Source organism: Pseudocercospora fijiensis, assembly GCF_000340215.1.
Source record: "Pseudocercospora fijiensis CIRAD86 unplaced genomic scaffold MYCFIscaffold_2, whole genome shotgun sequence".
Taxonomy (NCBI): domain Eukaryota; kingdom Fungi; phylum Ascomycota; class Dothideomycetes; order Mycosphaerellales; family Mycosphaerellaceae; genus Pseudocercospora; species Pseudocercospora fijiensis.
Window position 1 is genome coordinate 5,221,861 of NW_006921533.1, and position 26,563 is coordinate 5,248,423.

General features: G+C 51.6%; 11 protein-coding genes across 11 annotated transcripts; 4 read left to right on the top strand and 7 right to left on the bottom strand.

The window, feature by feature from the left end:
* Window positions 1-514: 514 nt before the first annotated feature.
* Window positions 515-1,011, bottom strand: MYCFIDRAFT_172205 (uncharacterized protein; the record flags this gene model as incomplete). Its single annotated transcript, XM_007925525.1, has 7 exons — window positions 515-525; window positions 560-580; window positions 606-643; window positions 681-799; window positions 846-883; window positions 927-954; window positions 1,006-1,011. 7 exons carry the CDS (start codon window positions 1,009-1,011, stop codon window positions 515-517), a joined length of 261 nt encoding a protein of 86 aa, XP_007923716.1.
* MYCFIDRAFT_206824 (uncharacterized protein) lies at window positions 515-1,967 on the bottom strand. Its single transcript, XM_007925526.1, has 7 exons — window positions 1,006-1,967; window positions 927-954; window positions 846-883; window positions 681-799; window positions 606-643; window positions 560-580; window positions 515-525 (listed from the first exon to the last, which is right to left on the bottom strand). The coding sequence occupies exon 1, from the start codon at window positions 1,702-1,704 to the stop codon at window positions 1,393-1,395; it is 312 nt and encodes a 103-aa protein (XP_007923717.1). The 5' UTR covers window positions 1,705-1,967; the 3' UTR covers window positions 515-525; window positions 560-580; window positions 606-643; window positions 681-799; window positions 846-883; window positions 927-954; window positions 1,006-1,392.
* Window positions 1,968-2,334: 367 nt separating this feature from the next.
* On the top strand, window positions 2,335-4,229 carry MYCFIDRAFT_210503 (uncharacterized protein). Its single transcript, XM_007925527.1, has 5 exons — window positions 2,335-2,414; window positions 2,462-2,604; window positions 2,666-2,717; window positions 2,769-2,850; window positions 2,907-4,229. Exons 1-5 carry the CDS (start codon window positions 2,383-2,385, stop codon window positions 3,429-3,431), a joined length of 834 nt encoding a protein of 277 aa, XP_007923718.1. The 5' UTR covers window positions 2,335-2,382; the 3' UTR covers window positions 3,432-4,229.
* MYCFIDRAFT_206826 (uncharacterized protein) lies at window positions 2,907-5,340 on the bottom strand (the record flags this gene model as incomplete). The annotated part of the gene is made up of 14 exons (XM_007925528.1): window positions 2,907-3,528; window positions 3,555-3,560; window positions 3,588-3,680; window positions 3,708-3,722; window positions 3,746-4,054; window positions 4,092-4,118; window positions 4,153-4,177; window positions 4,202-4,305; window positions 4,338-4,674; window positions 4,710-4,767; window positions 4,799-4,816; window positions 4,847-5,096; window positions 5,126-5,285; window positions 5,318-5,340. The coding sequence occupies 14 exons, from the start codon at window positions 5,338-5,340 to the stop codon at window positions 3,457-3,459; spliced, it is 1,497 nt and encodes a 498-aa protein (XP_007923719.1). The 3' UTR covers window positions 2,907-3,456.
* Window positions 5,341-5,951: 611 nt separating this feature from the next.
* On the top strand, window positions 5,952-7,409 carry MYCFIDRAFT_45414 (uncharacterized protein; the record flags this gene model as incomplete). Its single annotated transcript, XM_007924329.1, has 1 exon — window positions 5,952-7,409. The coding sequence occupies one exon, from the start codon at window positions 5,952-5,954 to the stop codon at window positions 7,407-7,409; it is 1,458 nt and encodes a 485-aa protein (XP_007922520.1).
* A 302-nt stretch (window positions 7,410-7,711) lies between these two features.
* Window positions 7,712-8,206, bottom strand: MYCFIDRAFT_186664 (uncharacterized protein; the record flags this gene model as incomplete). Its single annotated transcript, XM_007925529.1, has 1 exon — window positions 7,712-8,206. One exon carries the CDS (start codon window positions 8,204-8,206, stop codon window positions 7,712-7,714), a length of 495 nt encoding a protein of 164 aa, XP_007923720.1.
* A 601-nt stretch (window positions 8,207-8,807) lies between these two features.
* On the bottom strand, window positions 8,808-9,779 carry MYCFIDRAFT_119639 (uncharacterized protein; the record flags this gene model as incomplete). The annotated part of the gene is made up of 2 exons (XM_007925530.1): window positions 8,808-9,310; window positions 9,419-9,779. Coding segments are annotated over 2 exons (864 nt in total), but the record flags the coding sequence as incomplete, so codon positions are not given.
* An 819-nt stretch (window positions 9,780-10,598) lies between these two features.
* MYCFIDRAFT_54079 (uncharacterized protein) lies at window positions 10,599-13,405 on the top strand. Its single transcript, XM_007924401.1, has 3 exons — window positions 10,599-11,959; window positions 12,035-12,336; window positions 12,474-13,405. Exons 1-3 carry the CDS (start codon window positions 10,629-10,631, stop codon window positions 13,205-13,207), a joined length of 2,367 nt encoding a protein of 788 aa, XP_007922592.1. The 5' UTR covers window positions 10,599-10,628; the 3' UTR covers window positions 13,208-13,405.
* A 671-nt stretch (window positions 13,406-14,076) lies between these two features.
* Window positions 14,077-16,505, bottom strand: MYCFIDRAFT_172211 (uncharacterized protein; the record flags this gene model as incomplete). The annotated part of the gene is made up of 10 exons (XM_007925531.1): window positions 14,077-14,211; window positions 14,255-15,341; window positions 15,383-15,567; window positions 15,617-15,649; window positions 15,675-15,739; window positions 15,774-15,843; window positions 15,873-15,920; window positions 15,950-15,977; window positions 16,019-16,166; window positions 16,202-16,505. The coding sequence occupies 10 exons, from the start codon at window positions 16,503-16,505 to the stop codon at window positions 14,077-14,079; spliced, it is 2,103 nt and encodes a 700-aa protein (XP_007923722.1).
* Window positions 16,506-16,966: 461 nt separating this feature from the next.
* MYCFIDRAFT_84598 (uncharacterized protein) lies at window positions 16,967-23,086 on the top strand (the record flags this gene model as incomplete). The annotated part of the gene is made up of 5 exons (XM_007924729.1): window positions 16,967-17,002; window positions 17,088-17,130; window positions 17,428-17,731; window positions 18,259-22,022; window positions 22,137-23,086. 5 exons carry the CDS (start codon window positions 16,967-16,969, stop codon window positions 23,084-23,086), a joined length of 5,097 nt encoding a protein of 1,698 aa, XP_007922920.1.
* Window positions 23,087-24,680: 1,594 nt separating this feature from the next.
* On the bottom strand, window positions 24,681-26,362 carry MYCFIDRAFT_84599 (glycosyltransferase family 4 protein; the record flags this gene model as incomplete). Its single annotated transcript, XM_007924730.1, has 4 exons — window positions 24,681-25,719; window positions 25,770-26,170; window positions 26,227-26,293; window positions 26,346-26,362. The coding sequence occupies 4 exons, from the start codon at window positions 26,360-26,362 to the stop codon at window positions 24,681-24,683; spliced, it is 1,524 nt and encodes a 507-aa protein (XP_007922921.1).
* Between the last annotated feature and the right edge of the window lie 201 nt (window positions 26,363-26,563).

The following is a 26,563-nucleotide window of genomic DNA, read 5'->3' on the forward strand; positions in this document are numbered from 1 at the left end:
GTCCAGGAAGTGGCGAAACATGAATTCCTCGCTGGGGTTCAAATCTTTGGCAAGCGGCCCCAGCGGCGCCAGCTCGAGAATAGAAGTAGAAGTACCGGTCGTGCGTGGCGACAGCGCCCGCTGGGTCGACGTCGACGGGTGGTGCATCATCCTCGCGCGCAGGCTGCGCTCCTTGCGAGGCCGCCCAGTCGCGCGCACCGGCCGGTCGGACGAGCATCTCTTCTCGAGCCGGCGACATCTGTCGCAGTCCTCATTGCCCGGCGCAAACACACATTTCGCCTTGAGGTGGAAACAAGCATTGCACGCGCGCCGCTCGGGTGCTGCACGAGTGTTCTTGGTGCTCATCGGAGGCTCCACACAGGTGAATGCGGTGGCGATGACTGAGAATAGCATATGATGGCGTGCAATGAGAGGACTCGAGAAAGACGCGAGAGCCGGCGACGCAGCACAGCATGATTATTATCTATCTCGCGCGCTGCAAGTAGGCCATGATTAAGTTAGCGTTTGATTGCATTCACTCACAGCCTACACACAAATCTCTCCCGGGCCCCTAATGAACCGCCCATGTGTGACGCATCAGCTCAGTCACATGACTGTCACATGACTTCTTGGCGTATGAAGAATTTTTATACTGTGTTTTGGTCTATAGGCAATCAATAAAGCTATTTTAATGCCGACACCTCGCTTCGACGAGTACTACGTCTATGCTCGACCATGGCTCTCTCGAAGCCGCGCACATGAGCTGCCATAACCAGCTTCGCACTTCCCATCGTACGTCTAATGACAATGCACTCTCAAACTGAAGTGCAGATTCATTGTCCCGCGCGACTCGACAGATCCGGCACGAGATATCCAATTCTTTTGTCTGCCCTTGATTCGGCGACTCGAAGAAACAAAGAACCAATGTAGCAGAAGAAGCACTGCACCGTGGAGGATGGATGTGAGCAGAAAACGCTTGGGACACAGCAATTGCAGTCGAGGAAGCGAAGAGTTGTCTCGTCGGACTAGCATCTAGACGGGCTTTCAGACTATACTTCGAAGAATGTAGCAAGGCGAATAAAACCCTCCACACAAGGCGAAATGGATCGGGAATGGGATTCGGAGGATGAGGAAGTCGTCCGACCGAGCGGATCCGTGAAAGTCAAGATAGAGCCGCTCAGTCCGGACACAATACAAGTGATCCACTCTGCGAGCCTGCAAGACCCACCTCCTGGTCTCTTAATCGAAGCCGATGTCGAAGCCCGTGGAGCTCAATTTGACCAGCGCTGGACACAAGTCGAACAGAGCTTCAAAGCTGTTGGATTCGAAGATCCGTGGAATCTACGCGGATTAGAGCAATACCGAAGAGCTCTTAAAACATTTGCCAAATATCATCGCAGCTTTGATGTACCATTACGATCGCCATCGGAAAGCTCGCGTGCTTACCTCAAGAGGCTGGGTGCTGTTGAAGAGGGCGAGAGGGAAGCTTCGCGGCGTGTGGCCAGGAGCCGAGTCATACCAGCGGCATTGAAAAGGGTAGAACAAGAATGGGGTGCTGAAGTGGCAGATAAGATTCGTGGGACAGAATGTGAGGCCAAAGATGTGCGCCGTGCTATATGGGAGGTCATTAGCGAAAGGTTTCATACTAAAACTCCTTCGCTGGACACGGCATCGAGATTTGGAAGGTTGCACAACCAATTGATGGAGAATTTGCCCAATATACATGAACCAAGGTGGTTCGCTATGAAAAGTCCCGCAGAAATGACCTGCGAGGAGATCTGCGAAGAACTTGAACTAGACCTCAAGATGATCCCCATCAATCAAGTCTGGCACTCCGAATCCGAACGAATCCAGCACAAGAAGGATCGAGCAGTCAACCAGAAGAACTTGGAAGCATGGCAAACAGCGCTTGAAGACCTTGAGAAGAACTATTTGCAAATGAGGCGAGACGTATCTTACGGACTCGAACCCTATGGTCCTCATCTCCCAGCATCTGGCCGAGACCCAGCGGTCATGCAGCTGAAGGTGAAGAAAGACGTTCCTGGTAAATGGAAATGGCGAGCTTGTCTAGGAGCAGGTGGAGGAGGCTTTGCAAGCGTCTGGCTGCGCTTCGATGACAAAGATAAGATGATTGACCGAATGGCTGTGAAGGAAGTGCTTCTCGGCAAGGACAAGAGTCAATGGAATGACTATTTCCATTGGGAGGGAGACATAGCGAAGCGAATGCCCCGAGAGCACGCGATCCCCGAACATCTGACCAGAAGTCCGGAGTCGACCAGTATTGTCAAGCCTGTTGCCTATGGCGTATACCCAAAATACCGCATCGTACGTCTTTACTCCGAATACTGCAATCTGAACAGCCTGAAGGTACTTGTGGATCTTTATCGTGAACACAACAGGAACATGCGCAGGGAAAATCGAAAGCATGTGTTTGTGTAAGTCTCTTTGCGGGGTTTCATTCTTCAACGCTGACGAGTCTTAGTCCCATTCCAGAGCGGGCGCTGTGGTCACTCTTCGAATGTTTGGCTTCAGCATTATGTTTTATGCGTCAGGGTGCGTTAACAGAAGACAAGAGCCCTGCAGACCACCGCAATGTCTTGCACAAGGATTTGAAGCCACAAAACAGTAGGTCAAAAAAAAAGCACACCAAATGAAATTTCGAAATTCTGCTGACTTTCGACCTAAGTCTTCCGGAGCACTCACACTGCTTCAGACTGGCCAGACATTCCTATAGCCAAGTGAGTCACTTCTTCTACCAATGCATCCCGCCATCTAACCTTGAAGTATAGAGTTGGAGATTTTGGGTGTTCAGTATGGCTCGATCATAAAGATGCTAATCAAATGCTTGGAACACCTGGATGGTTTGCGCCAGTAAGTGCTCGAATTACCATTCCTGGGTTTAGTTCGTTGCTGAAGGAGACGTGCAGGAATCGCATACATACAGCAGAAAGAACTTTCGAGTCCGATCAGAAATGTACGATCACGAGGGTTGGAATCCAGATCAATACAAATTTCCGATTACCAATGCGAGCGACGTGTGGTCTGTGGGCCGCATTATGAGATACGCAATGCTTCAGGAAGAAGATGAGCTCATGGCTGGGGTGCTGTTCGAGACAGAATCTGCGCAGCTCAAGTTTGCGCCTGGTCAGTCTAGCCATGGTGCCGTACTCAAGCCTGCCAAAGCAAGGGAACACTTCCCGGAGAAGATGTGTGAGCTGGTCGAGAGGTGCTTGAATCAATTTCCCCAAGATCGCATTGGCGTTAACGAGCTTTGGGCGGAAGTACAGGAAGTGGTAACGTCTTCGATTGATGAAGACGGAAGCACGCTCAAGACTTCAAAGGGGACAGAGGAAGAGGTGTGGATTGAGCAAGTCGACAAATATCTTGGCATGGCTACAGAGGGTGATAGTGACTATGAGGGCTCTGAGTCCGATAGCTCACAATCAGAGTAGTCACGATTGTCGTCCTGGTCAATATTCAATCCAAGTCACTACGACCTCCGAGGGTTTGCTCGAAAACATCGATCTCGTCTCCATCTAGAAGCGCCAACTGTACTTAAGATCAGCAACCATCACCACGGTCTTCACATATCATCAACACACACACACATCTTGCGGCGTCATATCATTCAGGACTCTTACACCATGAGCCAAAAACCTCAGACAGCCTTTCTCTCGCTGGACCTGTGCGTAATATGCCGACTGCATTCAACATTAGTTCCTTTGTACCAGTCGTATCAGCACCTTATCTTCTCACACACCATAACTCTCCCCATCTTGGTCGTACCCTTCAATTTGAATACCAGCTCGTAGCCTTGCATGTCTTTAAATGTGATTGTCAATCGGTCGGACTCGGGGAGCGCTTCTGACTCCGTTGTGTGTCGGACATCGTCATTCGCGGGAGTATCATCCGCTCGTTCTGCTGGTGATGGCGTGCCTTCTGGTGTCAATACAGCCATGGCATTACTACGTATGAGAAAAGCTGTGGATGGCGAGGACACGCGACTGTGGCTTGTTCGCGTTCGACCAGCATCCCCTGCGATCTCCTGGTGCTCCTCATTCCCGAGCAATGATACCTGGTCAAACACACTGCAGGGTCCTGAAGCGTTTGACAAGGTGTGCGTGTCTGAGACCGACAATCTACGTCATTGTAGACCATGACCATATTGCGCACGAGACAATGGCTCTGCTTCGGCTTTCTTCGGCTGATGCATGCATGTCACCGATTGTCCCTGATTTGCAATGCTGTCGTCCGCTTCTCTTGTCGAAAATTGGAGACGATATGCCGTGACATTGCAAATTCTACGCTCTTCCGCCCGAAACAGCTCTCATAACAATCGGTTTCGACGAGATAGTGACTGTAGCCGATTTTAGAACTTCGGCATTTGGAGCGAGGACTTTGGGGGCAGATCTGTGTCGTGGTGCGTTGTTCAGAGCACTGAGAATTTGTCTTTCGATCATCTTCGTTCGGTGTCTCGAGGTCTCGTACTGCTCGTTCGGAAGCGGTGCAGAATAGGCGGATTCCACCAGTCTACGGATATCGTTGGCGTGGAGTCTCGAGGAGTCGACTGACGAGAAGACTAGTGAGGTGATCAGGCAGTCCTCTGCAACGCTCGTAATAGTGGTGGACCCAAATCGGTAGTAGAAAAAGTAGCAGTCGAGCCGGCCTGTGGAAGTCAGCCATAAGGCATCGGTGCTCATGATACACAGAACTTACCAATGCTACCTGACTTGCCCAATACCACTGCGTAGCTGATCAGCTCGCTACTCGTTCTCCCATCAGTGACGTCTGTTAGTCGTTCGACAGATTGCGATGTCACTCCGGTCAAGCCATCGATCTGTTCGTTGTTAGCGACAGAGCAATGCACTTTTCCTCCAGGGCGAACTCACCATGTCTTCTCGGACTCGACTCTGCAAACACTCCCTCAGAACTTGCTTGATGGACGTAGGGTCTTTCTTGACACCGCAGTGCACCATATGCAGCTTCCCAACAATCTTCTCCACAGGCAAAATTTCAGCATCCACGGAAGACCTGGCGACTTTGCGTTGATGGATGCGCGCCTTATCCTCAGCAACAGCAACCAAGGTATTCAGGACATCCTCTGCCTCTCGCCTCTTCTCGTGGCAAGGCTCGCCATTGACAGCACGAATGACGCTGGAAACGGATTGGCCCATGGCGCCCAGTCGCGCGCAGGCAATGCGACAATAAGCATGAGGAAGAGCTGTTTGGTTTTGAAGAGGAGAAGTTCAGCAATGAAGTCAGCTCTCGGTAGAATATCGCTGTTGGTGCATATGTACATACCCTGGCTAGTCTTAGCAACCCACCACATGCTTGTCACAAACCCCTTGCCGATACGTACATCCCTGTGCCGATACGCAAGACAACAGATGCAGGGTGATGTGATGACGGAATTGCATATGATGATACGCACAGATACTACATGGCCACTGCCATTGCCGCTGAGACATCTGCTTGACCACCCTTCGACGTTCCAGCCTCCTGTCCAGTGGTCGGGTCTATTACCACCTTGACTTTACCAGAAGGGCTTATCATGAACTCCGCATCGTAGGCTCCAGCATCGGTGGTGCTCTCAAGTCCTGTGATCTGGCTTTCACGGTGCACTTCAGTGCCTTGCGACATTAGCTGCTTACTTCCAGAGCTGACCATCACACTCTTGCGCTGTCCTTCAAGCCCAGCAGTTGTGACGTTGGCGAGAGGATTGACATTAAGATGTCAATCGCCTGGTTGTTCTCCATGGAAAGAGTGCGACCAGCAGAACAAGCCGATGCATAACACATTGAAGCTCGACGACATGCCTGACGAGCCTGACGAGCGAGAAGAGGAGTTACGATGGTCTGTCATGCTAAGTTTGGTCTTCCAGTATGATTACATAACGATCTCGTCATGATTGCCAGACTCTCACAAACATCGCCTCCTGCAAAGATCATGGACGCACCAACATTACTAGCACGATGCCAGACGAGAGGCAGCCACTCCTCCAACCAAACCCCTCCCAAAACGAAGAGGACGAAGAGCAAAAAGTCGAATTCGGCGAAAAGGACCCAGAAGATCCCCAGCAATGGCCAGGATTTTGGAAATACGCCGTCGTAGGACAAGTCTCGCTCATTGCCTTTTTCCTACCCATGGCTTCATCAATCTACGCTCCAGCTTCGGATATCATTGCTTCAGAATTTGAGACTTCAAGCAGCCTTCTCCTCTTGCATCAGACCGGATACGTGTGCATGCTGGGCATAGGTCCCTTATTCCATGCTCCGATGTCTGAGACATTTGGAAGACGGATCGTATATCTCATTAGCCTTTGTATCTTCACTCTACTGCAGATCCCAGTAGCTCTGTCGCCCAACGTCGAAAGTTTCATTGTTCTGAGAACGCTCTCGGGATTCTTTGCATCTGTCGGCGTTGGCAATGGAGGAGGCTCCATCTCAGACATGCTGGGCTTGCACGAGAGGGCCAAGGCTTTGGGGTTCTACATGATCTTTCCACTTCTGGCTCCGACTATTGGTCCCTTCATCTCCGGACTGATGGTTGATCGAGTGGACTGGCGCTGGCTTTCATGGTTGAATATGTTGCTAGCGGCATTGACGACGATCCTTTGCTACTTCTTTCTGTACGAGACTAGAGCTGTAACCATCTTGCAGCAGCGCCAGAAGCATCTTCAAAAGAAGCATCCTCACACCAGATTCTTTGTGGGAGGAGCTTCTAACGACTCCGACTCATTCGTGTCCAAGGTCGGAAAGAACAGCACACGAGCAGTCAAGATCTTGTTCACACAGCCCATCGTGCTGATCATGTCAATCTACCAGGCCTTGGTGTTCAGCACCATGTACAGTCTGTACGCCAAATACAGCACAATCTGGCAAGAACCGCCCTACGAATTCACAAAAACGCAAGTCGGATTGGCATACTTGGCGCCTGCAGTGGGCTTCATTACTGCAGGATTTTTCCTCGTGCTGTTCGTGGACAGACTATACAACTACATCGCACGATTGAACGATGACGAAGAAGGACGGCCCGAGTATCGCCTACCGCTAGCAACACTCGGATCTGTATCGCTCCCGATTTCACTATTCTGGTTCGGCTGGGCGATAGAGAAAGATGCGTCTTGGCCAATCCCGCTGATCGCCATGGTCTTGTTTGGTGTGGCCCAAGTCAGCATTTTCAATCCCGTGCAGACCTACTACATCGATGCATACCCCAGCAACGCGGCGTCCGCCGTTGCTGCCGGTGCGTTTTTGAGAAGCATAGTCGGTGGTATTGTGCCGCTCTTCGTGGGTCCCATGTTCGACAAGCTTGGCTATGGGCTGGGTCTGAGTGTGTTTGGCATCTTGGCAGTTATACTGATGCCTGCGCCGGTATTATTCTACTACATCGGTCAAAGGTTGCGAGAAAAGTTCCCATTCAAGGGTTGAAATTGGAAGTAGGCATGGCGTCTCGAGATGGATCTGCCATTTCGGCTGGCTGTCAAGAGCACAGTGGCCTCTCCACCTGCTCGACCCTGGAAGCTGGTGAGATTGACTTCACTGTGATGGCGGAGAGTTTGCTGGAAGTCACTGAGTCTGCAAGCAATGCATAACACGAGAACTGTGTCTGTCATGGCCATTGAGTTCTTGTCAGGGTAAGATTTTGATCAAATACTCACTGTTGATGCAAGTAGCACGATGCCGCTCCTGGATACTGTCCGACAGTCTCGCTCCGTCGCTGCATCAAATGTCTACACCTTGCCCAAAGCAAGTTTCTCCAGGGCATCTCCATCAACTCTAAGCTGTACCCAGTCGTCCATCTGCACCGCGCCCAAGCTTTTGTAGAAGTGCAAGCTGGGTGTGTTCCACTTCAGGCAGCTCCACTCCAGTCTGCCACCATCAATTCTTAGGACTTCTTTTGCCAGCACCTGTATCAAAAGCTTGCCATAGCCTCTCTTCCTGTACTGCGGTCGAACGAAGAGGTCTTCAAGGTAGATTCCCGGCTTTGATCTCCAGGTGGAATAGTTGTGAAAGAATAGGGCCATACCAGCCACAGCACCAGCCTTGAAGCCCTTCTCTTGATCCTCTTTCGAAAGCTGGGTAGGAAGACGCAGGATGAGAGTCTTGGCGTAGCCTGGATTCGTATGCGCAGCGGACGGTGCAAATGTAAGCGTGCGGCCTAGTGACTCTTCCGTTGCAAGGACTTTGTCTGGTTCGCGTTCGTAGTCGGCGAGCTCTTTGATCATGGCGAGGATCTCAGGGACATCTTCAGAATGGTCAGCGTTGAGTGCTTCGAATAGTATGCCGGGGGTATTCCACCTTCTCGCGTGGCATAAGTGATCGAAACTTGCTCCGCGTTTGCCATTGTGAAGTGATTTTGCAAGATAAGATGTAATTGTGGTCGGGCTCTCAGAAAATGGTTGATCGCAGGATTTGCCTACTTTCGTAGTATGGGTTGAGCTGTTTCTACCTGGAGAGTACAGTGTCCATCTCGAGAAGGCCGCGTCTGTGCTGTCGAGGCGTTCCTGCAGAACTTGGCGAGGTGCAGGGATGGTGCGGGGCGGGGGCGAGAGGGCGAGAGGGCGACTTTCCGCCCTTTCCGTGGCTGCAAGTGCAGTCCAGCATCACGTCTTTGTTTCGACGGCAACCACGTCTTCAGTTGCATCTGGAGAGATGCTCTGTTGTGAGACTCTGAACTGCGAGCGGTCCTGCCTCTGCCTCTGCGTCGATTGCAGCTCACGTATGCCCCATCGTACACTAGCAATGTTGCAGGTTAGCGACTGCGACATCTCGCGTGCGAAGTCTCTTCCCATCAATTGGAAGAAATTGACCATTGCCTTACCTCCATTTCTTCTTGTCATCGTCCCAGTCCATGACAGGACAGTCTGAGAACACCTGCGCCCATAATCTCTGCATGAACCGACGACTTATCTCGTGCGCGTTTTGATTTGGGAAAGATTTCGGATCTAGTCGTCCCTGCACGACGATTGCTTCCAGTGCTGTGTGGCCACGGAAATGACCTCGATTCAACGTTGCTGCAGAGCTTCCCCTGCGTTCTTTCACATCTGGCATGTCAATCCCCAGAGCCCAGTCGCGTAGCTGCTCCCATTCGCCAACTGGAAGTGGTGCCAAGATCCGATCTAACACTTTGGCATACCACTGATGCGTTAGGTTCTTAACGCGCTTTTTCGGCATAGGTAGCAATCGAGCGTTGAATTCAGGAATGACCGGCTCCAACTGCTTCGGTGCCTTTTTGCTACTTGGGAGATTCAGACTCCTCTGAGAAGCGGCCAAGGCGTATAGCTCAGGAGTAAGCGATGGAAGAGGCTTCTCGGTTGTGCTGACGTCCGCTTCCAAAGCCTGGTTGGTACTTATCCCGCCAGCAAGCTCCTCTTCATGACTAGCTTCAATTTCTCCTTGCGCCCCGTCAAAGCCATCCTTCTCGCTTTCAATGTCACCGTCTTGCTCAGGGCCTTCATCCTTCGACATCAACTGAACAATATCCTGACGTCCTTCTGCAGGCATCAATGGCTCCAAGAGCACGTATCTTCGCTTTCCTCTTCGGCCATATGTCCACTCTAGACACCGGAGCAGGGCCTGCCGGTCGCCCTCGTTTGCTCTTTGGAGACCATTGCGCATCTGTCTTGCGTTCCTGAGGTGATGCTCGACGCGTACACCAAGCCCTGGTTGATCCCGGTTTTGCCAGATCTTGAAGGAGACTCTTCGAAAGCGCGACGCTACAAAGTGTGACATGTATGATCGGGCGTTTGGATCAGGAAGATAAGTGCATTCTCGTAGGGTTTGTCGCAGGATGCTGCGAATTCCAGCTGCTAGGTCTGAGTGCCGTCCATAAGCTATGTGAAGGCGATCCTTGTGCCTCACGATTACACTGGATGGCTTGTGTGTAGATGACTTCGTCCGGCTCGTAGTCCTCGGAGCCGATGAGACTCCATAGCACCGCAGCAATGGCGTGCGAGCATGCGCAGAGCGTAGCATGAAGCATGAAAAGCATAGGCTCGCGCGCATGTCCACCGCCGGTTAGGCTGCGAGAACAGCCGACGCTAGCGCCTTGGCAGTCAGGATCTCGCGTCCGGCGTCCGCGTCGCTGGAGACGCGAGACGCACACGTTCCATTGCGATAGTTCTCGGGCTTCGACGCATCTCAGTAGTAGTGCGCATTGGGCCGATGCTCAGTGAACAGCAGCAGCTCGCTCCCCTGCCCTTTACATACCACGCCGTCGGCACTCGCGTGCAGGCTCGCGCAGTGCATGGTCGCCGACACAGCGACGTCTACCTCGAAGCATGCCGGCCACCCCGCAGCAGGCGTATCAGCACATGGCTCCATCTCCTGCGCAATCGAACAGCCAGCCCGGCGCACTCCCTTCGTATGGCGGCCATGCATACAACATGAGCTTCGACGCCAGCCAGCACCAACACCACCCCCAGCCGCAGCCGCAGCCGCAGCCCACCTACGCCCAGAGTTTTCCCAATGGACCCGTGAGCAATCCCGGCTATGCAAGAAGCTTTGGCGAGGGCGCCATGAACAACCACATGCGAGGCTACGATGAGAAGCCGCAGATATACACCGTGAGTAATGGGATATGGGAATGCCCCGATATCTCGCTAATGCTTGCGCCAGGCCGTGTACTCGGGCGTATCGGTCTACGAAATGGAGATCGGCGGTGTCGCTGTGATGCGCCGACGAAGTGATGGCTGGCTCAATGCGACCCAGATCCTCAAAGTCGCCGGCGTCGACAAGGGCAAGCGCACCAAAGTCCTCGAGAAGGAGATCTTGACGGGCGAACACGAAAAGGTACAAGGTGGCTACGGCAAGTACCAAGGTACCTGGATCAGCTACCGCCGAGGTCGCGAATTCTGTCGCCAGTATGGTGTCGAAGATGTTCTCAGCCCACTGCTCGACTACGACGTTAGCGCCGACGGTTCGCAAGGTCATGGTCACCAAGAGACTCCGACCAAGGAGCAAGCAATGGCGGCGCAGAGGAAGAAGTTCTACACCAACTCAAGCTTGGAACAGCGAGCCCCCAACGGCCTCCCAGGATCGAATGGCACCTTCTTCTCCAATATCTCGCCGAGTACCAGTGTTGCGCTCGCTGCTATGAACAAGGCTGCTCGACTCAACTCGCCGGCTCCACGAACGATCGGCATACCTCGGCCCTCGAACATGAGGAGACCTTCGACCCAAGATATGCCAAGCGGCAGCCAGCAGAGCAGAATCTCTGAAAGCGATCACAAACCCGACTCTGGTTACAACACACAGACTAATGGCGAGCCTCCGAGAAAGCGCATGCGACCTGATAGCGGTAGTGGCATGGAGCCACTCAGCATACCTTTGGATGCTTCAATGCGCTCTGCAACCCCCACAGAGCCGAATGAAAGCTTCTTGTACGACAACGCGCTGATGCAGGACTCTGTAAATGCTCACGGTGACCCGATCGCTCTGCCACCTTTGCCGAGCCCGACGACCGAGGAACAGCAGGAGAAGATGAACCTCATCCTAGATCTGTTCGCTGATCAAGGCCGAACGGACTATGCAACTCACAGAGCGCTGACGGAGCTTTCGAATGAGGATCTCAATATGCCACTCGACGCTTCTGCCAACAACGCATTACATTGGGCAGCGACTTTGGCGAAAGTCCCTCTCTTGAAACTCCTCATCCAGAAAGGTGCAAGCATATGGCGTGGTAATGCTGCTGGACAATCACCACTGATCAGTGCGGTGCTTGTAAACAACTGCTGGGAACAATCATGCTTTCCGGAAACCCTAGAAGCTCTCGGCCCACTCATCGATGTGCGTGACGTTCAAGGTCGAACGATCCTGCATCACATTGCCGTCTCGTCAGGAATCAAAGGCCGTGCAGCGAGCAGCAAGTACTACCTGGAAGCGCTTTTGGAGTTCTTGGTCAGGATAGGAACCAAGCCAGAGACTGCAAGTGCATCGCACGGTGCTTCCAGTGTTGCTGCTGCAGCTGTAGCACAGGCGTCAGCGCAGACCAATGGCGACATTTCCAGTCAGGACTCCGAGCGCGGCATTAGTCTACCTCGCGGACCCATTAGTCTGGTACGCTTCTTGTCCCAAATTGTCAATGCCCGTGACAAGGCTGGCAACACGGCCTTAAACCTGGTCGCTCGGATAGGAAACCGAAGTATCATTCAACAACTGCTCGAGATCCATGCCGATCCGGATCTACCTAACAACAAAGGCCTCAGTGCTAAAGACTTTGGCGTTGGCCTCGAACCAGGCGAGAATCATCGCTTCCAACCAAACGGCGGGTTGGGAAGCTCACAACAAGGACCGACATCCAGCTTCCATATGTCAGCGACCAATGCAGATGGCGATGCTGGAGCACTGTCGGCAAGTCAGGCGGAGGGCCTTGGCAAAGAGATCATTGAATGTCAGTTATTGTACCTCTCTGCGTGTTACTGATCACGGACTCACTGACACAGATTACAGCTATGACATCGCTGCTTACGCAAAATCTTGTCTCGCACAAAGAACTCTTGGCCAACAAGACTGAGGCCATCGACCACCTCAACGAACAAATCCGAGAGCTCAGCGCCCTGCAGAAGTCCGATCTCGAGAAATTGCAGGAAATGAAAGAGAGGGTTCAGCGTCGCGCGGAGAGGCAAGCCAAAGTTGCCAATCTGCGTAGAGAGATCGAAAAGAGAAAGGCTGTCTCCAAACGACCGCAGAAGGGTCGGAAGCCGCAGTCGCCCACTTCGCAAATCGATCTGGAACCAGACTGGCTCATGGACTTGAAGGATGGGATCAGCCCGCAGATGGATGCGCACCAGCGACAACTCGTCACGAGCTCTTTGCCTGCGGCACACACCCTCAAGGCTCGTGTCAACGCTTACAGTCAATCCAATACCAAGCTCCAGTCCAAGGCTGAAGAGCTCCGAGCCAATTCGACACAACTGGAAAGTCAATACCGCAAAGTCGTTGCTCTGTGCACAGGCGTACCCGAAGACAAAGTCGAAGAATCTCTCCCTGCTCTAGTAGCTGCTGTAGAGAGCGAGCGTGGAAACTTGGGCCAGACAGAGGTCGGCCGAGTTCGGGACTTTTTACGGCGCGTTGACGCCGGTAAGTCCCAGGAACGAGAGAATGATGGGATGGCCATGATGAATTCAGCTGTCAACGCCGTAGCAGAGAGAATGGAGAGCGATAGGTTGCGCATGGCTGCACAGCAAGCTACTGCTGCTGCTGCCGCTGGGAAAATGGTTGGATGAGGACCAGGCTTGTGAAGCTTAGGTGGGCGATGTCCTTGTCTTGCTGTTGAATTCTGTACCATGCAGGCAGCATCATGCCGCAAGGGAGCGAGGCGTTGGAGGAGATCTGCTTCAGTGTTGTATATGCCAGCTTTGCGAACTGTACAGAGCTGAAAGCACGACAGTTGAAATGAACAATGAACAACGTCTGTTCGTTATAAAAAATTCCATGCTTTTGCAAACATTATGCGTGAAGGGCGTTGATAACGCGCACTGTCTAAACGTGAAGCCGTTGTATCTTGAATGAGCCTCTATGCGTAAAGCTATCTGCTGTTTCAAACCAAACTCTCTCAGGAGTCCGTCACTTGTTCCTATCAACCCCTCATCAATCTCATAGTATCTTTCCTCTCTTTTTTCACCGTCTCCAGAGGAAAAGAAAAGAAAATCTGCAAAGCGAAAGCCCAACTTCCACCCTCTTTTTCCGACATTCCCCCAAAAATTCACAATCTCGAACAATTCGTCAATCATTCCAAAGAGCTTCTGAGCTAAATCAATAGCCATCCGCTCAAAAGGACATGTCTGAGCTCCTCAGTCGATGTAATGATTCTGGTCCGGAAAGGTGGAAGGAAGTTGGCCAGCCTTTTCTCCCCCCCCCCCTTTCTTCGTGTCCTTCTATCTTGTATTGTTTTGCAAGATGTGAGATTTTCGACTCGATCGCATACGGTTCTAAGCAGTGCTCTGAACAGCTTGATGGCAGGGTATATGAGAGAGTCTCCAAGCTAGGTATGTCGCGTTTCGCGCGCGAGTTGTGAGGGTGGAATGTTGTGGGATATGCCGACTCGATCGCAAAGAGCAGGAAGTGATGCTCTAGGCATAGGGCCTTGCGCTGCTTAATGGTTATGTGAGAGTCTAGGCTTGGTTTGTAGTGATGTGTACGAGGCGATGTGGTGCAATGTCATCATGGTGTGAAGACAGATGTATGTGTGCCCACAAAATCTACTGTTTCGGAGCAGTGGGTGTGTCGTCTCGAAGAGCAGCGGGAAGCGGGTTGCCATGGTGTCGATAGACATCTGTAGCGTTTCGCAAGAACTTCTTGCGCTTCTCGGGATCAGAGCTGTGCTCGTGGCTGATCATGCTCATGCCATATTTCTCGCAGGCATTGTTGACGGCAGCTTGATCGAATCGATATCCACTCTTGAGATCACCGCCATATGTGGCATCGCGAGTTGGCCGAAAAGACTTCTTGACGAGATTGATCTCATCGGGAGTCCAATCCTCCGTGCCAAGTGCCTCGCGTAATCGGTTGCGCTCGTTCCTCAAGCGGTCGATCGTATTATAGCCGCCTTCCTTGGTGTTGCGAAGATTCTTCTGCGCTTCCCGATACTTCTCTTCACTCTCATTGAGCTGTCGCTGTAGAAAGGCCTGCTGATGGTCGGCAAGGTCCTTGGCATCTTTAAGTTTCTTTTCGGAGTCTGCCTTCACAGCCTTGATCTTCTCGTTGTGCTGCTCGAGAGGAATGTTGTTCAGTTCAAGATACTTGTGCTCCTCTTGCAAACTCAAAAGCTTGGATTGCAAGCTCTCTTTCTCCTTCTCTGCTAGCCGCCTCTTCAGCTTGTTGTTCTCTTCCGTCAAACTCTGGATCTTTGCGTCCTTTTTGGCAATCTCCCGGCTCACAGCAACAGGAAGGTCGTACATCGACCTAGCTGTAGGAACCTGTGCCTGGACGGCCGACGGTTCGGCTCCTTGCGGTGCTGATGAGCTAGCATCAGTGGCAGGTGAAGCGGAACGGGATGCTGTCTGTTCACGCGAAGACGACTCTCGGTTGCCCAGTGAGGAACTACCAGCCGATGACGACGCAGTGGACTGATTGGACACACGCCGCTTGGGCGAAGGCTTCTTGTTGTCCTGGCGCTTGGATGGTGGACCTTCGCTGTCGTCACTCGACTCTTCGCGAGGACGCTTCGCGGCTATATGGCTTGGTGCAGAGATCTCGAGTAGCTTCCAGAGCCATGAAGTCGTCCTGGCTCTAGTGCCGTGGTAGTGGAGGATGACGTCCATCGCAGAACGGCCTGACAGCTTGAGCGCGATCGACTTCCAGTCTTCGCCGTCCAGAAGCTCCTCAAGCTTGCCGAGGCGAGATTTGGTCTTCTTTTCGCTTGACAACCGGTTCATGATGTCGCGAAGGGCGCGTGTGACGACATCAGTCTCGCCTTGGGTGAATGAAGACATTTCTGATGTTCAAAGCTGTGCTGTTGTGGAAGATAGAGGAGATTTCCGTGGTTCGGAACGGTCGAGTCGAGTGGTGAGAAGTGTGTGAGATTGCAGAGCGCCTCTAGGGTGGTCGATTGCCAGTTGTGTCGTCGAATGAGATACGCTGGTTGCTGCGGTCAATGGGATGATGCAGAGTCTGAAAAAGATGCTACTGTCCACCGCTGTGGGGTCGTCGAGGTTGATTTGGGGTGGCTGTTTTGGGTTCGAGTCGTGTGACGGGCGATGGTGGATCCTGGGGTGTTCGATTCAGAAGGGAGAGCAAGAGGAAGATTGCGAATGTCCCTTCTTGAAGTGCAGCGCAAGATGCTAGCGCGACCTTTCTCGAAGGCGTCCGTGCGAGCATTCACTTGCTTCCGCTTCAGGCTAGGTACGTCAATCGCGTCTGTCTATTCGTACACGCAGCAGCAGAGCCCACATCAGAAAGTTCGGCAAAGGCTGGCCTTACTACTTCAGGACTAGACTTCTAGCAGGTGATGTGGAAGACTCGAACACTTTGCGATCTACCTTCAACTCCTTGCCGCTCCGTCATCTATTTCTTCAACTTTGCCCCTTGGATGGCACTTTCGGAATGCCGACAACAGAAGCGGGCTGCGGACAGCATCGTCGGCACCATTGAATATGGACACATCTTGGAGGTTGGATCGTACCCTCGTGCGTCCAGTGAAGGTGGTGGGTGGCGGTGTTAGCCCACCGTGAGCGTTGAACCAACCTGACACCGACATCAGTCGCCGGGCTTGTGCGCACCGTGTTGGATGACCGCCAGGACAGTTCGTCTGCTCTTGCATCCACCGACGTGCTCGACTTCAGCGCTGAGATCCGCCATGCCAGTCACGCGGAGTCCTACACCAGGCACGTTTCGCTCACGGTTGATCGCCGGTGGTAAGGCAGAGGTGAGTGTGGCGTCGTCGCGCGCGGTAGCGAATTGCCGCTCCCTCTTGTCTGCGCACTGGTTTGATCGCTTGAGTCGAGTGCTGGGGTACTGCTGCTGGTATGTTCTTGGAGATCGGTGCCGGCGCGATACTGTGTACGTTGTCCTGTTGGCACTCATGCTCGTACCGCGAGAACAGAGCAGTATGGCCCCAGCGACACCGCGCCCACCTGCGACGGCGGCGTGGATGTACTGATATTCTTTGTATAGGCCATCACGCGCATGGCGACAAGCCGTGCAGTGGAGGCCAAAATGTGTGAAGGCGGAAGTTGTAGCAGATGTGAAAGAATAAAGAATTCAAGAAGAGCTGAGGTCGGGTCGGGACGCAAGGGCTTGGCAAAGGGAGTCTTCGCGCTCCTCTTGCTCGCAGACCTCGACAGGAGTATATCCGCCGCAAGACCGTGGCCACTCTGCTTCAGGCAATTGTATTTACTCGGCATTCCATCGAATATGTCTCTATACACGGATGTGATACGGATAAGAGCGGAGGCCGTCGAGTGTGTCAGGTCCTGGCGGTGGATCTATGGCTGGCAATGGCAAGAGCTGGATAGAATACAACCTGGAGCGACGCTATACGGAGCATGTACGGCCAGGACGCAAAGTCTGCACAATATGCGGTGTGTTATAACACGATGGAGCGCATTGCGTCTCATCGCGGTGAATCTGCATTCACACAAGCGAAGAGACATGTTTCAACTACAGCTCAGACTTGCAGAATCGCAGCCGATGATGGTGGAACTCGCTGGTATGTATCAGACACGCATGTTCCCGGACAGCAAACACAACGACCTGTAGGTACAAGGCCTCGTAGGTGAACGTTACTTCCACGCAGAGCTACCTTGCAGCATTCAAACTTGCTCCATCCCGATTTGTACGAGATCTCAGCCTCTCCTTCCGCCGATTGTCGGACAGCAAAGGCATCTCGCGAGCGGACAGAGCTTCATCGTAGATCTGTTCGCACCGATTGCGATGCCTGCTAGACGCGCCGCCCCAGACATCCCAAGATCACAGCCAGACTCTAAGATTGCTAAAACCAGCGCAGGCACGGCCTTTCACAATCGTTCTAGCACCGATCCAGCCCTGATGCGTGAGCTCGCCACAGCCAAACAAGCGTTCGAAGAGCAAGAAGAGACAATCCGACACCTCGACCAAGAAGCAAGCGATCACGAAACCATAATCTGGCAGCAGCAGCAACAAATTTCTCGCCTCACGAAAGTCCCGTATACAGCGGCACAAGACTATGCTGAGGTCCTGGGGCATGCCAATGGAAAGCTGCACGGCGAGCTGGCAGCACTGAAAGATCGAAATAGCATGCTCGAGACCGAGCTGTCCATGGCAAGAATGCTGTTCGAGAAGTTGATACCCGCTGAGACGGCGTTGAAAGAGGAGAATGAACGGCTGCGGGCGGCGATAGCATTGTTGCAGATGAAGCATGATTAGCGGTTCGTCCACAGCTTGCGAATCGCCAGCCAGTCTTGTCTTAACTTCCAGTATGACTAGAGTAATCTGTTGTTACGCACGCTTCTTGCGATGTCCGGATCCGAGGCAGGTCCGGTGCGAGGATGTCACTGAGTCACTACCTTTCATCCCATCACGTTGTGTCCCAAAGATTCTCCGTACTGCTGCCTGAAGTGGTCACCGTCTGCCTGCTTCGTTCTGAGATGGCCACTCGACAACCACCAATCACTCTTTGCCCCTCCACGATGTGTCACCGTGATTGTGGAGTCCCCAGCTGGAAGGATCAGCACGTCGACCTCAGCTATGGCGCTTTCGTCCACGCCATCGGAGCCTACTGCTGGCCGCCATCGAATCCCAGAGGCTATATCATAGAAGATTCACTGCACAAGAGATAGGCCTAACCACCTTGACCGAGCTCTCAACTTCGCACCATGGATCTCTCTACCCTTCTGAACAATGAAGCGGCCACGCTTGCGCAGTATCTTCGCAACACTGCCTCCCAACACGGCGCCGATGAAGTCACCAGGCTAATCTTGACCGGAATTGAAGAGGAATCCATCCCTCCCAGAGTCTTCACGCTCTGGCTCACTGCCGGCGGAGACTGTCAGGCCGTCAGGGCGGGACTGCGGCAGCAAGTCTCCAAATCCGTAACGCATGGCGCTATTGCCAGGCTTGGAAAGCTCTTTCGCAGCCAACGTGTGGAAGAGGTATGGAACGTGCTGGGTGGCACTTCTGGCGTCGTTGACTACCTCGCATCAACGTCCGTTGCGAACGTCAAACACTTTTGCCGCGAGATTGGAAGGACGGCGACTTCGAAGGCCGCTCGCGAGACAAGGCAGTCATTGGTTGATGAGCTGTACAAAGAATTAAAGAACCGACAATTCCCAAATGCTGTCCTCAAGACTCTGGAAAGGCCATTGGCCGCACATCATCGGAGTTTACTGCCAGCATGCTCGGAAGAAACAGTTCTCTCAACCTTGAGCGCTTCGTCGAAACCCGTCAGTGATGGCCTTGGCAAGCTTCCTGGAACGCATATCAGTTCCATCCGTCGTAGGACACTTTCTGCTCTAAGAAATGAGGGAATCGAGATTGACAAGACGGCACTGCAGGCCCTCTTGATGATAAAGTCGGACGAATCCCTCTTGTACCGAGGCGAGAGATTGTCTGAAAATACTGTCTTCTCCTTGGAAGTTTTGCGCGTCCTTTCCGACCGCACATTCACCAAAGTCAGTGAGGCCGAGAGCATTCTCTCGTTCTTGGCTAGGCCGCTCTTCCAAAGACTTTGGCGTTGTCGATGCAAGCCGGGCATTCTTATCGCAGCCGCCGAATGCTACGTGAAATACTTTACAACGCATCTCAAGCCTTCAGCGCGGCACTTGGAACTCGATAACAATAGCGTCGCGACAACAATCATACGTCGATGGTCTCGCCATCCTGAAACATTTGAGGACCACCTCGTAGAGCTTCTTGGCTTGGCATCGCCTCAACAGAAGATCAACCCTCGGCAAATTCAAGCACTTGTTGCTCTTGTACATTCGTCGATGAAATACAGGCTGTTCCGAATTGTCATGTCCGTCGCAGCTTGCTTCAAGGTCGACATTGAATCTGAAGACGATCTAAAGAGCCTTGATTTTGCATGGTCATCTGATTTGCTTCTTGCTCTACCAGGGCTCGAGACCCGACATCTGTTGCAACGCCTCATCAAGGTAAAAGCCGGGGACGTGTTCCAAGCTGGCTTTGCGAATTACGACAAGCGATTTAGCCATGATTCAACGTTGGTTCTGCTCTGGCTGTCGAAGGATCAACCAGATCTGCTCTCCTCTGCCTCCGAGGTCGTAGAGGAAAGCAAGAAAGAGGCCAGCAAAGCTCGACAGCAGGAAGAGCGAGCTCGATGGGCATCCTATGCTCTGCATTGTGCAACGGCCTCATGCTCTCTTGACTTATATCGCGAGACGCTACTTTGGGCTAAGACCTACACCAGAAACCCAATCACTGTCACTGATATTTACTCCGAAAGCTCAATTCATCGAGAACGCAGCCTCAACCTGCTTTGCGGCTTCGCAGAGAAGGCCGAAGCTGCTGCAAATACGCCACAGGAAGTATCCGAGTCCGTGCGTAAAGCGAATCGAATCTGTGAAGAGCTACTTCAAACAGCTTGTGAGGCTCTGACTGAACCAAGCTTCCAACCGTACCACTGGACTGCTGTAACACAAGTCATGGATCTGGTGGTCCAAAGGAGACTGGAGCGAGTCAATGACCTACAGGATTCGCTGGTTCTCTCTGATGAGCAGGTTTTCGAAATTATCTGGCAAGACACAGTCGCAGTCTGCCTTAGGATGGAACGCCTAGGTTTAGATGAGAAGCACGCCAACCTGGGCTTTAACACGGCGGGAGGTCCAATATTGAGCATTCCCGAATTCAGTTCCCATACGCGGCACGTGCTAGTGAAACCACGACCGGCTACCCTACGCTTTATAGATATCATTGCCAGACAGCGCGACCAACTCTGGGCCGACTATCGGCCGACTCAATATCCTGCTGCATCAGCCTTGCCGGCTTTGTATCCGAAAGGTCTGTCGATTGGCTATCTGATTCCTGCTGAGATTGGCAAAGATGGGCTGGGCTACTCGGATACTGCTGTCCCGTACCTGCGAGCTCGGGCAGAGCAAATTGTCTTCGTCAGGCCCGAAGATGTCCTTTCTGTACAGCTGGACTCGGACGAGACGGAACAAGCCATCGGGCCCTTCCAAGAAGATTGGAAGAAGGCTCTTCAGGTGTTCGTTGCCAGCAGCTCCGACCACTCATCGGCAGCAATGGCTGCTTGGAAGTACGCAGTGGGACCGCTTTCAGCTCCAAGATTAAATCCTGTTGAAGCTTTCCTGTTCTGGTCTCCGATCTTCCGGACCTCCCTCTTAGCTCTAGAATTGTATGGGCCTTGGAAAGAGCGGCTGAGTCAACCACCTATATCAGCCTTGTTCACAATTGAGCCTGACGCGCTGCAGACTGAGTGGAATCCCGATCCTAAATATCTAGAACATGAAGTTAAGTCGCGCAAGCTGGAGCGTACAAGGTTGGACGACATGCTTCAGAAGACCTCGCACTACATTGATGACATTAAGTGTGGTCCATGTCATTATGATGCATACATCCCGGCCTACAAGCCGACTTTGATCTGGAACCGCTTCGAGGGCAAAGCCATGCCAGTGACGATGAAGGAGACGTTAATTGTCGCGGTGATGCTCTATATTGCTGGTCAACACAAGCCGTCTGCGAGCCTACTACCTAGACCATATCCTTCCGACTCCGCTCCAAGATTTCCAGCCGTTTACCTTGATGGAGAGTTCTTGGACCTCAATGAGCTCCATACCAAATCAATCTGGCGCATTCTTGAGCGATTGTCAAGTGACGTGCCCTACAAACTCCTACTGGAGTTGATCAGAGGCATCATCGCTGCAGCCGATCTCCAAGAAGAGCGTACTCCCGTGGATGCATTCAAACTGATGATGGTTCTTGTGAAAGGCGACAGACCTCAGATAGGTCTGGAGCTGATCAAAGAAATCGTCCTGGAGCGCCCGATGGACAGTTCTTGGCAACGATCTCTCGTAACAAACGGATTGCTCAATGCGCTGCCTAGAGACGTCGCCGAAGCATTCTTGTGCGATCTTGCTGAAGGAATGCAGCAGAAGATGAGGGACCAATCCACTCGTAAACAAGAAGCAAGCTCTTCACAAACCCCGCTGATCAAGGTGACCACCATCAAGATGCTTTCCCAGCTTTTCTCTGGAGCCGAATTCATCGACGAGGAGTCAGCAGTGCGCATTCTCATCTCCCTACTGCGCCGAGCGAGTCATCTCGATGTCCGTGTCTCAGTAATAGACAGCCTGAGTGACATTCTTGCATCAGCTCAGAGCTCTAAATTAAGGGCTGAAGTCATTGACGCTCTCGAAGAACACGTCGTTCCCGCGATGTCCAGCATCAACGAGCGAAAGCCGATGAACGCCTACGATTGGAAACGTGCGGAGACTGATCTTTCCGAGCTATCAGATGTCTACATGGAGAACGATGCTACGGCGATGCCACCAATGCTTGCTACAGTGTTCTCTGCGCTGAAAATCGTTGACCTCCGAGATGAGATATTTTCGCGCCTGGTGATTCCCACACTACATGGTTCCATCCAAAGTAATAAAATCTGGATGACAGCCTTCTCTAGGTACCTCGGTGTGGACCTTGATGAACTTCCCGGCCTGCCTTGCAAAGCACAAATGCTTTTGCGACTACTTGATCATCCTGAAGTTCTTGCACTTAGGGAGGTCGAAGTCTGGTTGCAGGCCTGGAACCAAATCTACAGTCCCGCACCCAGAATGCTTGAGGTCACAAAGCGCGTACAAGAAGATAGCAAACTTCGCGAGTCAAATGCAGGAAAGCATTGGCTTTCGATGTTCGGACCAAACGCATCCCGATTGATCTACTCGAAAACGCTGGTACCACTTTTGAAGTATGAATGGACAGCAAGACACGATGGACCAAGTATTCAGCAGCTACAAAACGTCTTAATGCGCCAAGCAGAAACTATACTGCGCAGCTCAGACTCGTCTTTCGGTGATTGGACGGAATTCGTCAGGAGTCTACATGCCCCAATATGGCCCTCGAGTGCCTTCGCCATTTGGTACAAGAACGTCAGACCTGTATTGCAAGAACTTGTCACTCAAGTCGAGGCTCTCCGTACACAGCAATGGCAGTGTAACCGGGATCGTTCTCCGCGCATGCTCCCGGGCACATTGTTTATGCGTCTTCCGTTGACATTGCCTCCAGATACAGGCCATCACGAAGGTGACCTTACGCAGCTGCATAGCGGCCTCATGACGCTTCTCCAAGAGCTCTGTTCCTCTCAACGGGTATACGGTGATCGATATAACCAATTCTTCAAGTTTTTGAGAGGCATTGGGTTCAATTCCGATGATATGGTTACGATGGCGATACGTTTTGGCACTCTGGACGCGTCAGATCTCGCCACTGTACAGAATTGGAACATTCTCAACGACTTGCGGATCGATCTTGGCAAGCAGATTCTCCAAAACGCGAGTGTTCCAACTTCGAGTGAGATACGAAGGCAAGCGGTAGGAATGGTTCGGAGCTGGTCACAGAGCTTGGATGAGGACACCAGGATGGTCGGCATCAGACTTCTTGAAACGAAAGCTGTGCGAGCTGGAAAGAAGCCGTGGTATGTCTCCGTGGAGGATTAGTGCGTGTAGGACTATGAGCGGCATCTCAGCAACTTCTAGTGGACTACTTCTTTCTTGAGTCAACAGGAATAGCGCAATGGGTTGCTATGGCGAGAGCAGCAGTAGGGCAAGTTAACTTTTTTTCGCAAAGCCACGCAGCATAGGCTCGAAAGAGAGGATATTCCTTTCCAAACCATAACTTTCCAGTGAAGAGTACGGTTATGGGCCAAATAAGGAGGCAGTCCCAAGCCAGTGCAGTCACAGAGCCTTGCCGAAGCCAGGCTCTGCACACTCCTCAAACCGACCGGCCTTGTTCCAGTCATATCTGTGGTTTGCAACCTCGCGCTGGTTGCGCTCTGGAATTGGAACGTTGAGGCTAAACAACTGTTCCTCGATGTGGTCTACTTGTTGCTTTAGGCGGTCGGCCTTTGCCCTCTGGCGCTCCTTTGTCCGTCGATTAAATGTAGCTTGGTCTTCTGCCATTACGAGCAGTCGTTAGGGGTTATGTATAGGGTAGTCTATCTCCGTTTCAGCCACTTACTGTTTGGGCGCAAGGAGGTTTTCAGGGTGGCAGGTGGTGGGCTCTTTCTAACTACCACCTTCTACCTTCTACCTTCTACCTTATAACCATTCTATATCGGACTACTACGCGACTGGACCCACACAGCTACAGAGCTACACACCTAACTATACTAACCTCCTTGCGCTAGCAAGTGTCCAAGGACAAATATACAAAATCTGTGGAATTATACTTATAGATTTATACTATAAGCAACTAGCGCTATTTAATGCTATAAATTCGAATACAAGACAATACAGGAGGATACTGTAGAGTATATCCGGCTTTTGGAAAGAAATTTAAAGAGGTAGAACAGGTAGAATAGAAGATATCCGAGCGAGAACAAGTCGCTAGTAGATTACGCCTAGAGCTAGCTAGCCTACCCTCTCCTTTAATAACGCGATATATTTATATCTAGCAAATACTTAGAGGTTAGAGAGCGGCTAATTCTAAGAGAGTACGTAGGTTTCGTTTAATATAAACGGTATTATTTAGTATTATAATAGAGACAATCCGGACGCTATTCGTACTATAGCGTTTCTTATAGTATAGTATTTTATAATTTTTTATTTCTATATCTTTAGAAATATATAATTTACTATATAAGTAAAGATCTCTATTAAACTAATACTACCTAGGTATAGTTCTAATATAACTTTAAGTAAAAATATAGAGTTATTATTATACTATTTAACCTATTCTATAGATATATAACGCTAGAATAGCTACTTTACGATATTTGTCCTTACTAATAATCGAGATCGTATTACCTTAGTAATAGACGTATTAAGGACGTCCGAGGTAGTTAATAGGTAAGAAATTAGAGAAGATTAGTAGTAGTCGTAGGCGTAGGAAATAGGTGCTCGCGAGGCACTTGTTATATAGACTTGTTATACAAATAGAATGTGAGGCAGGGTCTGTATATCCAATAAGCAAGAAAGTGAAAATATTATATACATGAGGGTATCTCGAATATGCATATACGCCCAAGCGCCGTAATTTTCCCAGCCAAAATTCACTCTTCCCTGCCCTCCCGCTTTCGCCAGTTTTTCTGCTTCACCGAGCCATTGCTGGCAAGACATCCTCGTTCAACGAATCCGCTTCGAAATCATCCTTGACCTTGACCTTGCGTGCTGGCCATAGCTTGCAAAGATCAATGCCGTCTCTTGGATACATAATCTCCAAGAGGCAATAGATCAAGTAGTCCACTACTACGACAATCACGAAGAGTTTTCCTGCCCATACACCGCAACCATAATACCGCTTCAGTCTGTCCATCAAAGCTGACGAGCCCTGCGGCGGCTGACCATAATGCATGTCTACGTCCTCATACTGCGAGTTATCAGGTGCAGAAGGCGTGCCGGTAACGATGTCGTAGACACGTTCTGTCCGTCGAGCAACGTCTGACCAAGAGTACATCTGCTTTACGAGATCATGAAACTTGTCTCGGCGGACGGTTCGATTTGTCAGGATTCCAACAGCTTCAGTGACGCCTCGCACAACGTCTTCCACTTCTGGGAGAACTAAGACGGTCATGTTGCCCGGTAAGACTTCTGGTACACCTCCAACCCTCGTGGCGACCACCATGAGACCGCAGCTAGCCGCTTCGACAAGGACGGTGCCGAAAGCTTCAGTGAGCGATGTTGAGAGCAGCAGATGACCTCGTATCATCACATCTCGGACTTCCTCATGTCGAATGCTACCTAGCAATATTACCCTGCTTTCACCGGATGGCGTATACACTAATTGCTGAGGAAGAGAGTCCAAGGTTTGTTCCAAATCGATGGCTTTCGGACCACTTCCGGCGATGATGAAGCGTAGATTTTGGTGCTGTCGCAGCAGTAGCGGCAGCGCGGAGATGAGCAAGTCTGTGCCTTTGTTGTAAAATAGTCTAGATATTACGACAATCGTGATCGGGTCATCGGGACCAACAGGCTTCCTCGGATCTGGAGGAGGTGGTAGGATGGCATTTTTGTCGCTATGCAGATTTTCCTCATCTGGCGAGTAGGGCTTGAAGTCGCGGGGGACCACGGCATTCGGGATGACTGACACAGCGAGCGGGTTGAGTGAAGCTCTGAGGGTCGTGTTCTCCTTGCTGCAGATGCATTAGGAATGTGAACGCTTTTCTGCAACAGGGTAACATACCATGTGTGACTGACACAGATTGAATGACCAACATCGCTCAGGCTGAATTTGAGAAGCTTGTTGGCCATGATACTGGCAGCATCACTGAAGCCGAACAAACTGTGATCCGTGAAAACCGTGTGCAGACTCATGGTTCTCGCATGGAGCATTCCTTCGTGGCATAGATTGCTCAGTGAACCATGTCCATGGACGATCTGAATCTGCTCTCGAATGAAGATTTGACGCAAGAGCGGAAACGACGAGAAGACTGTCGGGAATGTGGTTTGACGGAAGACAACCCAGTGTGGTAAATGATAGACCTTCAATCGATTGGTCAAGTATCTGATACCAGAGCGGCTGGGGTATGGTGCGCCATAAGCATGTGTGATTACAATGACTTTGTGGCCTCGATCGATCAGCTTCTACGATTACGGTCAATTCACATGCCAACTTGGTAGGGCATGCTTTTGTCACATACGCTGGAGAGCTGATAGATGTGGCTCTCAACGCCGCCGGGCTGAGGATAGAAGAAATCCGATACCATGCTAGGACGATCAGCCACGGTACTGTACAGCTGGACTTGGGGAGAGCACTTACGCGATATTGTACGGCATCTTGTCGACGTTGCACGTCTCGGGGACGCGGAATATACCGAGTGTATGCTATTGGTATTGCTTGGGCCACAGCTGATAGTCCTGCAGTCGCTGCATTGCTGGCAGAGGGTACAATGTTCCATATGTTGACGAGAGGAAGAGAGACAACAAGAATTGTACCTCTCCTTCCCGGGCTTGGCATCGGCGCAGCAGATCTTGCAA

What these genes read in the sequence shown, in the direction of transcription:
- MYCFIDRAFT_206824 (XM_007925526.1), bottom strand. Translation starts at nt 1,704, where the DNA reads ATGTATATTGGGCAAATTCTCCATCAATTGGTTGTGCAACCTTCCAAA.
- MYCFIDRAFT_54079 (XM_007924401.1), top strand. Translation starts at nt 10,629, where the DNA reads ATGGAGATCGGCGGTGTCGCTGTGATGCGCCGACGAAGTGATGGCTGG. An exon ending in GCTGCAGCTGTAGCACAGGC is followed by an intron (nt 11,960 to 12,034) that starts GTCAGCGCAGAC and finishes CGGACCCATTAG; the next exon opens with TCTGGTACGCTTCTTGTCCC. An exon ending in TGCTGGAGCACTGTCGGCAA is followed by an intron (nt 12,337 to 12,473) that starts GTCAGGCGGAGG and finishes TCTCGCACAAAG; the next exon opens with AACTCTTGGCCAACAAGACT.
- MYCFIDRAFT_210503 (XM_007925527.1), top strand. Translation starts at nt 2,383, where the DNA reads ATGCGCAGGGAAAATCGAAAGCATGTGTTTGT. An exon ending in GGATTTGAAGCCACAAAACA is followed by an intron (nt 2,605 to 2,665) that starts GTAGGTCAAAAA and finishes TTTCGACCTAAG; the next exon opens with TCTTCCGGAGCACTCACACT. An exon ending in CACCTGGATGGTTTGCGCCA is followed by an intron (nt 2,851 to 2,906) that starts GTAAGTGCTCGA and finishes GGAGACGTGCAG; the next exon opens with GAATCGCATACATACAGCAG.